Genomic DNA, 11,552 nt, shown 5'->3' on the forward strand with positions numbered 1-11,552 from the left:
TACTTATCCAGATTACAGCATGTACCAATCAAAAAGAAGACTAAGGCTGCCAGTCCAACGAAGCGGAGCGAGGCAGCGGAGCCGAAAAACGTAGAAATATTATGGGATTGAACAAAATCTCCTCTCCTCTTAAGTGGACAGGAACTTGCGAGCTAGATTAAAAAAACATATAAAACCAGTAAGCGGAGCGGGGTTAAATAAATTAAATTTAACATTTATTTATTTACATAGTCTGCAACTCCGCTCCGCAATCTCGCTTCGCTCCTGTAGACTGACACAGTACGCAACTCCGCTCCTCATTAGTCCGTTTCTCCGTTACGCTCCCTCGCTTCGCTTGGGTGGACAGGCAGCCTAACTGTGACATGGAAACAGATTTCGAAACTTTATAGTTTGAGCGGAACATAAAATAATAATTTGATACATATTGTTATGACTTTAAGATTACAAATTAAATAATTAAATTAATTCTACCCAATATTTAAAAACTTAAAATATTTAAAATCTTTTGTATAGATTTCCGCAAAGCACAAACAACACGCCGAAACCTCCACCCAGGTCCCGTCGCACCAGCAAAGAAAAAACACCCCCAGAGACTACAGAAAAAACGCCGACGCACCCCAAACCAAATATCTGCTCACGACTGATGGGAAAATGCAAGACTAAATGCTGTCCTTGCTGCATAAAAAAAGGACCCGAACCTTTGGAGGAAGAAAGAGAATCAGAGATTAGGGAGGAATTAAGCGAGAATGTAGATAAGAAAAAGTTTTGGAAGAAAATTAATTGTTTCAAGAAAAAGGTGCCAGAAGAGGAAATTGAAATTGCTGCGGGAAAAGTAAGTAGACAACAATATTTTTTAGAAGTTACAGAGAAGACATGGGATAATAGAGAGTGCACTTGTATTTATGCACACACTAAAGCAGTGTGCCTCAAAATTATTTAGCGCTTTTTTTTAATATTGGATACGACCAATATTTCCATTTCCCTCTAACTATTCGGGAAAGACTGTTTTAGGAGTGGATACGACAATATACCAACGGACCGCTCGGTGATGAGTCCGACCGCTCTTACTGTTGAGCTATTGAGGCTCAATTTTGGCTTTGTAGATACATCTATGCAATCTGCTTTGTTGGTCCATAGGTTAACCCATGTGGCTTGGAATCACGAGGCTATATATATTACTGAGTTTTTTCTTTCATCTAAGATATTTTAGTAAATATTCTCAAACCGTAGTTGGAACATTGGTGATGTCACACACCCGTGCCTCGGAGAGCACGTTAAATTGTCGGTACCGGTCATTAGCATGTGATAGATAGTGGTAGTTAAAGAATGTATCAAACAACCCTTAGTTAGACCCGCCAACTGGCATTGGAGTAACGATACGTAGATAATAGACTAACTAATGATCACGGTGTGCTCCAGTAAATGCTTTGCGGAACACTACACTACATAGGTGCACTATGATATCTGCTAGGATAGTTAGTTATAAGATAAGATTATCCACTGACTACGAAAGGAGATGGTCAATTTCAGGTCCACTCCTGTACCCCGCATCATTAAAATTTAAAAAATACAAGGATCTTATTAAAATTTATTAAAGTGAATAAATGTAAAAGAAATAAATAAAATTAAAACCCAAGTTTTTGAGTTATATCAAGATGGCGCCCTTAGGGCAACAATGACATGACAATTGACAGCAAACGTTAAATCGATTACTGCATTGATAACGTCATCGATCCGCCATTATTACCCATTGTTGCATTTCTTGGGAGATAATGAATATTATTTCGAAGGAATTAAAGTAAATTCGTAGATTTGTATAATCAAAAATAGTTTAAAAAATGTTTTCTTTTATTTCCGCTAGGGTACAAAGACAGGACCTGGGCTCCATACAATTTTGGACCCTCTCCTTTGTCGGGAGGACATTGATTAATAGTTCTTTTTTTTGTACAGGGCACGACAATAGAATTCGAAACGGAAACGAAACGAAAACGCAAACTTCGCGACGTGCTATGCTCGTGTTGTCGTCGTAAGCGCGTCGCCGACATATCGGAGCCGCCTCTACACGCGGAGGTGACAGCTCCTGTAACGTCATCCGACGTGGTGAAGGAGACGGGCTGCTGTGGGAAGAAGAAGGAAGCGGAGAGGCGGGACAGCATACTTAGTGACCAGACACCTTCAACGTAAGAGACTTTGTAATTTTTAAATATTCTTTGATCTTGAATGAATACCAACTACTTACCAGACAGCATTGTATTCAGTCAATGTTCTTATAGCAAAGCTTTGGACGCCGAGCATATTATTTTGTATGGATATTAAGATCAAAGCTCAGGTACCAGGCAGTAAAGTCTAAATTCCGACTTTCTTTATTGAATCTTCTTCTGGAATTCCTGGAATTCAACTTTGGCTTTAATCCTTGAATGGTTTAAATAATGTACAGTGCCAATTTAAATATATTTCCTGTGTCCCGTTATTCAGGAAAGTATGAGGTCCTGAATAACGAATATGATATGTTTCATAGCCGAATTATGATATATTTAGATGCTGCAACAATCGGCTTTGCCGTTGGATCAGGGGCGCGTGCAGGAGACAGTCAACAGTGGCAGAGTCCGCCAGCAGGAGAACCAGTCTCTTCTCTAAAAACAAGAGTCTCTCTCCCACTCTTCCTCCAGAGGTAACAACATGTTTCTATTATTACTTTCAAAAATACACGGATAGAATAATAGGTACCCAAGGCTTTTACAATATCAAATATTTAAGAGAGTAAAAGGATTATAGTAAAACGATTGAACGACTTTCGTGACAATTTTTTTTTAAATATACAGAAATAGATACTATAATAGAGTATCGAGTTATTTCTTTTACCCTTTATACTCGTACCTACCGATAACTTTTCTTGCGTGTCTAAGGTGGGTACCGTTCGCTTATAAATAGAAAATAGCTACAACACCTTGTTCTCAAGAATATATCAGTGATTAATAATACAAGTAATTAAATAAGTTATGCACCTAACTCAATTAATTACCCACCGTATTAACATTATGGAACTTCTACTTTTGGTGTTCTTTTCCAACGTCCGATCCATCTGCGCCCAACATACTCTTAGGATTAGGTAGCAAAGAGGCACTTCGACAGGAAAAGTTAGAACCTGTTTTGAGTATTTAGATCACATAGAAATTGAAATACGTGTCTTAAATCAAATAAAACCTAGATAAAGTTTTACGCGATCTTAAAGCAACACAACGAAACTAAGCGAAAAGAAATTCACTTAGCATATTTTATTTATTTATCTCTTTGTCGCTTTTGTATTGGATTTGTCTTATTTCTCACTCTATAGCCGTATAATATCATTACCAAATTCAGTATTTATTCCTTCGTAAAGGCACAACATAACTTCTCACACCATACATATAAGATTTTCAAGAGGAATTCAACCTTACAGTAATGGTTCTCATTTGTGCCAAAAAACTGACAAGAGAACGGGACTATAACACCGATATAGTTGTTGGTGGGTGAATATCATTATACAAATCCACGTTATAATAAAGTAACAGATCTATGTCCATGTTGGATGTTGTTCATGTAGGATGGATTTAAATCCTCGACGAAACAAAACCGCTTTAGTTAGCGGAAAAATAAATCCGCAATTTATAGTCATTAGAGAACAACACCCGTCATTATAGATCGAGTCATACTTTTGTAGTTCTTTTGCACGAACGACCCGCGTGACGTCACCCACTCGAAACAACCGACCAAGGAAATGTCATTCAGGATCACATCACATGTACCATACATGTGATGTAACCCTTCTTCTTCTTCTTCACTTCACACAAATCTGCTTTGGCTATAAATTCATCCGATTCTAAGTGACGATGCAGTGTAAGATGGTAACGCACTGGCATGTCAAAGAATTCTGAAATTGAACCATAACACTAATGGCAAAGACGAACTAGACCAATCCAGAGACAATTTAGAAAATGTAAATTTCAAAATTGTCTCAGGATTCCTCACTTCTAAGTAGGCATTGCATAACCACTCTAAATAAGTCATTAACGTAACGTAAGGTTAGAGTATCTTTTACCTATATTTTTCAGTTAGAAATAAGTAGTTGGAATTTCACGATAATCCAGTAAGCTTTGATATCTACGAGTAATGTTGCGCATCATAATGCGCACTATTAGATATCGACCAATAGCGGTGGTATCGAAAATATAATATCTCTCTTTTTCGTTGGGATGGGACGAAAAAAGAGCGATATTTTCGATACCACCGCTATTGGTCCACAGAATTTCTCTTTCTTTTCACGACATTATACATAATCATTTACCCATGCTAGGCGTACTGTGTTGAAAGTATTTATTAAAAATAGAACATGTCGTAACACCTACTTTTGCGTGAATGTGTACAGTAACTTTGTGCTTAGATTAAATCTACCGTCATTTATAAAATATCACATACTTTTGTGTACATTAGGTTCATTTCTTACGCACATTTTGTTTCATGTACACAAAAATAAGCACTGAGTTTATCACGTAAACTTTGTTAAATATTAAGTAGGTCATCATCATCATTCATCATTATCAGCCGATGGACATCCACTGCTGGACATAGGCCTCTTGCATGGACTTCTCAACAAAACGGTCTCGAGCCAGCCAGCGTCCAGCGGCTCCCTGCAACCCGCTTAATGTCTTCGGTCAACCGAGTGGGGAGTCGACCAACACTGCGCTTTTCGGTGCGGGGTCGCCATTCCAGCACCTTGGGACCCCAACGTCCAACGGCTCTTCGAACTATGTGGCCTGCCCAATGCCATTAAGTAGGTGCGGATATAGAATGGTATTAGAAATGGCGGTTATTGAAAAAGAGTATAATTTGTTGCCTTTCCAACATGACTGTGTGGAAATCTAAACAAATAGATTAAGAAATGACACTTCTTCTGTAGATGGCAATGCTCCGTTAAGACTCGCGCATCATCGTTGTAAGTACCTTGTGGTAGGTAGTTAGATACTAATTTATAAACCTCAACATACGGACAGACAAAGAAAAGTGACTAATTTTATCACAATCGAATAAATTGCATAAAAAATTATATTATAGGATGTCATTGCACCCACATCTATCAAGACTGGTATCTATGCCTGCCAGCTTAACGAGAGCATTGTAAGCAAGCATGCCCAGCAACTTTTTCCTTTATAGGCGATAGTTAACAGTTCTTTTTGCTTCAAGTCGTATAGAAGTAAAGGAAAATTAGTCATGTTTACTAATAATTTCACATTCCTTATAAACCACTACATCATTCATCGTCACAACGAGGTTTGTATGTATACAGGTACATTAACAACAACTCATCAAAATCGATATATGCAAAATGATTAGCAGTTTTGCTTGCCCCTCGCTCTTTCAGTGTTAGTTACACTTAAGATTCGAGTGTGTACGATCGTCGATAAATATTTGAAATAATACAGTGTTATTTACAGTTTCCTTTTTTTCGAAACAGTTTTCTTTGTATTAAATTGGATTTAGAGAGCTCTTTGACCAATATAATTACATATTACCATCTATACATATTGAAGAAATTAGAGTCATCTAATAAAATATTCAAACATGATTATTTGGGAAATAACTTTGTCTGTTTGTTATATATCCAAGTCTTAACTGGTGAATCAGTCTCACTCAATTTATACACTATGTAAGAAATCGATAACCTATAGTTGCATAAATAAAGCCTTCAGAAGTTGCAATTAGGGTATGAAGAGCCTGAAACTTCGTATGGACTTTAGATTCGGCCGAGATAATATTCAAGCAAATGGTTGTAATTCCCCATGAACAGAGATATAGTTAAAGAATCGGTGATTGTACATCTTGGGTTATGATCAAAATAACTTAACTAGATATAATGTCAATTTCTGTGAGAAGTTTATCCGAAGCGTCTGTGAAGAAACCCAAAATTATCTTGTCTAATGGCCGGAAACGTAGCATCATACTGTTTGACGATGTCGAGGTAATGCTGGTGTTGTCATTGTTTCGTATAATTATGATAATTTTCTGTGTTTTTGTTTGTCCTCCTTTATTCTCATATTTTCATACAGCGTTAGGTATAAGTTGAATAACCCTTTGCCAAGAAGTAAACATCCAACATGTTTTCTGTGCTAACGCCACCATTTTAAACTGGAACCTACGAATCTTACACCTACGTGTCACGAAGACAAGTGCAATTTCAAGATTCCTGAAAAGTCTGACTATATTATCGTGTGATTTGCGATATTGACTACGCCTTTAGGCAACGCATTTTTTTACTCTACGGAATTCTGGAGTAGGTACTACGGTATTACCTGTTTAATGTCTATTGAGAAGTCGTTAGTTACGGTGACTATACCTTCTTCAGCAAGGTAAAGGTCATTTTGTAACTTGCAATGGTCTTGCTGATAACTTAAAACCGAACTAAAACATAACATGATATTATCACGCCTCATCCCTGTAGAAGTAGGCGTGACCACTTTCTATCGATTTCTACGAATCCTGCATATTTTTTGCCTTTTCTACTCTCATCAATCCTTTCATACAAGTTCATCGGGTTTTTTTCTTTCTTTATTTAAGGAGATTCCTGGACTTAATGCAGGGGGGTTCGCTCTGCCCTTCCTATTTCCATTTTTTAAATCCCTTTTGTTAGTCTTCTTCCATTCAAAATACAACGATTAAGTAAATTAATCTACGACAGGTAACGACATTCTATAATTTCACACTATTAATAATCAGTCAAGACATTACCTGTTTATCAGAAGTGGGATATTAGGTAATACTTGCCGTTTACGTTAACGTTGACAACTGATTATAAAATCGCGAGGTCCAAATCTCATACGAGACGTCCTTAGAGAGCCGTTCCGTCCTCTATCTTTATTTCAGCCTTCGGGTCTCATCAGGCGATGCTTCTGCGATCGCCCAAGCCCCCCGGTGACGCCGTAGTGGTCCCACATGGAGCCATCGGCACTTACTCAAAACGAAAAAAATATATAAAATCTGCAATATGTAAAAAAAATTAATTTAATTTAAATTAGTGCATAAACGTACTATGTTTACTTTTCAGGATACCCGCAAGAAACTAGACCCGTCCCTCATAGAACACACGAGCGTGATGCGCGGAGCGATACCTGTGCTGCCCATCGCACTCGCCTACTTCTGCCTGCTGTGCAACATTGTTATACCTGGTCTAGGTGAGGATACTTTATACAATTTATTTCACTGATAAATTATTGGTAGAATTCACCTTACAAGTTATATAGAGAGAATTGTACTTACTACATGGGTTGCATGAACCATCTACACGCGGTATGGACTTAAATATAAAAATCAACGCTCAAGTGATTTTTCAGCACATGGTACGACTAAACTGCATTGAAGTAGGGATTTTTGTATTTTGTACAAAATATTATATGTTTTTAAATATATAAATATTTAATATTAAATTTTTTTTAATACCAATTTAACTTATAAAAACCATGAAATTTCGGCTATATATTGCTATCCGCTATCATCCTGTAGAGTATGTCGTACTTTTTACGGGACATCCTGTATATACCTAAGTCCTAACTTCCTCAAACCGAACTCAAGACCGTTGTGGCGGCCTATGTTTAGCAGTGGTCCATCCGCTGATAATGAAGATGATGATGATGATGATGATGATGATGATGATGATGATGATGATGATGATGATGATGATGATGATGATGATGATGATGATGATGATGATGATGATGATGATGATGATGTTAATGATGATGATGATGATGATGATGATGATGATGATGATGTTAATGATGATATATAATCTTCTTTCAGGTACTATCTTCAGCGGCATGTTTTGTATCTGTTTCGGCATACCGCGGTTCGGTGTCCACGACGGAGCTAAATATAGGATAGGTGAGATGTTATATATGTACCTAACAACTACATACGATAACAAAGAGTAGAAATCAATAGTAGGGTAAATTAAACAAAAAAATAAGTCATAGAATTAAAGCGGCATACACACAAAAACAATTCTTTAGTACTGTCTGATTGCGCTAATATACAAAACTACTCAAACCTAAATAAAATTGCATGAAAATTTTCATGCAATTTATTTAGACTTCGCTTTGGACATAAAAGCTTCGGATATCACAATTGGACATATCTAATAATTAGGGAATAAAAGATTTACGTATATAATAAAAATAATTTTAAGAGAACAGATTTGCTATACTAAAGCCATACACGAGGAGTACTGTTTACCAACAAACAAATTAGAAATGAGGGTAGAAAATACAAGTCAATTCATTACTTTTTTATTTTAAATTATTTATTGTTTTTTTTATAAAATACTATTTATAATATATTAACTATATCTTATTGTTTTAAGCTTATTAATCAAATTTATTTTCATTAATTTATGAACAACTTAATTATAATTATTATAAGGAGTGAAATTACTAGAGATTTATACCCTCATTTTTAATTTGTTTGTTTTTAAACAGTACTCATCAAGTTTGGCTTTAGTATAGTTATTGACTCGAGCTATTTGTCTTTTTAAATGCACTCGCACAATATAAAATTGATACCCATTTTATGCACCTACAGGTTCGTTTATCATAAACTTGTTGGTGGGCGCTGGGCAGCTGTTCACGGTGCTGTTCTGCCTCGTGGGCTGGGGCTGGTCCATCTGGTGGGGCTACATCATGGTCAAGACCTCGCGTGAGTACCAACTTTCTTCTGTGCTGACGTTCCTTTAGTTTAGACACACAAACGCTGTGGTACTGTCATCATTATCAGCCAATTGTAGGGGATGGGATATGGAGCTAAGACCCACCACGCTGCTCCAATGTGGGTGATAATGTTATTCATTAATAACTACTATTAGATGTGCTCCGACATACGTACGGGAGAGTAACTTTTCAACTCCGAGCTAAGAATTTGAACATAAAATTTCTAAGTAAGAAAACTCAGTTGGTATATCATAGTACGACCCAGAATCCGAACCCAGGACCTCGTAATCTGAGATCATACAGACTAACCGCTGGACCAAAAGGTAAAGGTGTACTGTCTACCTTACTATTAAATCCAAAGCCAAACTAAATACATCGAATGTTTACCTTTGTGGCCTCCTCAAACACTTTTCTCCATATATTTTCTATTCAACACCTTTTTTCAACACAGATACATTATCTGTGGAAAAAAGGTGTGTCGTAAGTCTTCATTCATACAATTTATGGGCACCATTTTGTCGTCATCACTGTTGGCCCTCTAGTACTCGAGATCTTCTCTTCGTGCTAGCTACTGAAGGCGTTGGGTTTTTCAATGTACCTAATGACCTCTGCCTCCGATTGCGGAGAGTGTGGGTTCGAATCCGGTCCGGGGCATGCACGTCCAACTTTTCAGTTGTGTGCATTTTAAGAAATTAAATATCACGTGAAACGGTGAAGGAAAACATCGTGAGGAAACCTGCATACTAGAGAAATGTCACAATTCTCTGCGTGTGTGAAGTTTGCCAATCCGCATTGGGCCAGCGTGGTGGACTATTGGCCTAACCCCTCTCATTTTGAGAGGACACTCGAGCTCAGCAGTGAGCCGAATATCGGTTGATAATGATGATCACTATTGTTCCGTCTTTCACCAGATTTTCTAAATAGTAGTTCATTTTGTGGTTCTATCTGTATTACTTATTTTAATATATAGAACGATAAGTTTATTTCTACTTTTGTACGCATTCATTTATCTACCTGTTATAAATTCCAGGTAAATACAAGAAATTGAAAGCAGAAGCGGCCGCAGAGGAGGCCGAAGCACCTCCTGTGACGAACAACAATCATACGCAAGCGTAACTTACTTAAACCAAGTTCTTATATAAGTCGAAAGAGCAAAAAATGTATATCTAATTAACTTCTAAACGTTTTACACGTTAAAATATGCATTAAAAATAGATCTGATATTGGTCGCCAAAATTGTGATACAAATGGCGCCCAACGTGGGGCCAATCACGGTTAAGCGTAACTTACTTAAAACAAGTTCTTATATAACTTGAAAGTGAAAAATGCATACCTAATTAACTTCTAAATGTTTTACTCGTTAAATTATGCATATAAATAGATAGAAAATAGTGAAACAAATGGCGCCCAACGTGGGGCCAAATGATAGGTATCCCAGATGTTTGCGGAAAGCATTCACAATTACTATTTTGCGTAACTTACTTAAAAAAAGTTCTTAACTTCTTAAATAACTTGAAAGGGAAAAATATATGATACTACTTGGATTGATATTGGTCGCCAACGCCAATTGTGGAACAAATGGCGCCCAACGTGAGACCAAATAATATCCCAGACGTTTGCGGAAAGCAGACACCATTCATGATTACGATTACGAAACTCATATTAAGCATGATGATATTTTAATGATACTCTTATATTGAATTGTATTATTATGATACTAATACTTAAAAATACTCGAAAACAAGATAAAAAAAATCAAAATCAAAAATCATTTATTTCAATTAGGCTCAGTTTACAAGCACTTTTGACACGTCAGTTGACTATTTGTAAAGATTCTACCACCGGTTCGGAAGGCAGGTTCTGCTGAGAAGATACCGGCAAGAAACTCAACAGTTGCTCTTTTGAAAAGGACAAAAAAATATATTGGTAAGGAAAAATAATATTGAAGGAATTAAAAGAAACTGTAGGTATAATAGGTATAATATGTCCTAAACTTGGTAGGTATGCTATAAATTAGGTATAAAACGCAAATTAAGTGCGTATGAAAAAAGACATAAGAAGGAGATTTGTATTAAAAATACCTAATATCCAATAACATTTTTTACATAAAAAATAACAAAAAATTTATTCTTGTTATTTAGTGTACAGTATTTTTCAAAGTAATAATTATTAGAAATTGTAAATTCGATTAATATTTGCATGAATAAGAATGAAAGAAGCTGTAATATAATTCTGCTGGTCAGAAATTTTTCAGTCATGACGTATCATGACTTTTTTTACTTCCATACGAAGTTTTCCAACCTATTTAAAGGTCTTTTTAATCTGTAGTTTTTGTATAGAAGTGGCAACACTGACCAAAAATGATGAACAAAAATATGTTGATATTGTCCGTGACTGAGACAGTCGCAAAAACGGCAATGAAAAAAGCTGTTATGGTGTCAAATAAATAATTTTATTTTTACAAAAAAAAATCTTTTCATTTGATTTAATCAGCTGATTACCTATATAATTTAAAGCATGTAAATGTGCTTAGACAAAGAACTATCGCAATTTGGCATAAAGCTTAGGTATATAATAATATAAAATTAATTGCGTAGATTTATTAAAGGTACTAATACCAATTTAAAATGCGATAAATATTTATTAGAAAAAATATTACAGTGTTGCCACAGTGAATATAAAGCCCCAAGTGCTTCTTCGATTATAATATTAAAGTATATAATTTATAGGTATTAAGAAAAGTTAAGAAGTGGAATGTACACCTGCAACATGGAAAAGAATGGAGAAGAAAGAATAGTTTTTTTTTTCATGTTACAGATG

General features: G+C 36.0%; 1 protein-coding gene across 1 annotated transcript; it reads left to right on the forward strand.

Moving 5' to 3' along the window:
- Nucleotides 1-513: 513 nt before the first annotated feature.
- Nucleotides 514-11,203, forward strand: LOC112055659 (protein stum; the record flags this gene model as incomplete). Its single annotated transcript, XM_052886925.1, is given in 7 exon segments — nt 514-832; nt 1,951-2,180; nt 2,539-2,671; nt 7,079-7,205; nt 7,831-7,911; nt 8,608-8,721; nt 9,763-11,203. Coding segments are annotated over 7 exon segments (1,090 nt in total), but the record flags the coding sequence as incomplete, so codon positions are not given.
- Between the last annotated feature and the right edge of the window lie 349 nt (nt 11,204-11,552).

This window comes from Bicyclus anynana, chromosome 18 (assembly GCF_947172395.1).
Source record: "Bicyclus anynana chromosome 18, ilBicAnyn1.1, whole genome shotgun sequence".
In the NCBI taxonomy this organism is placed as follows: domain Eukaryota; kingdom Metazoa; phylum Arthropoda; class Insecta; order Lepidoptera; family Nymphalidae; genus Bicyclus; species Bicyclus anynana.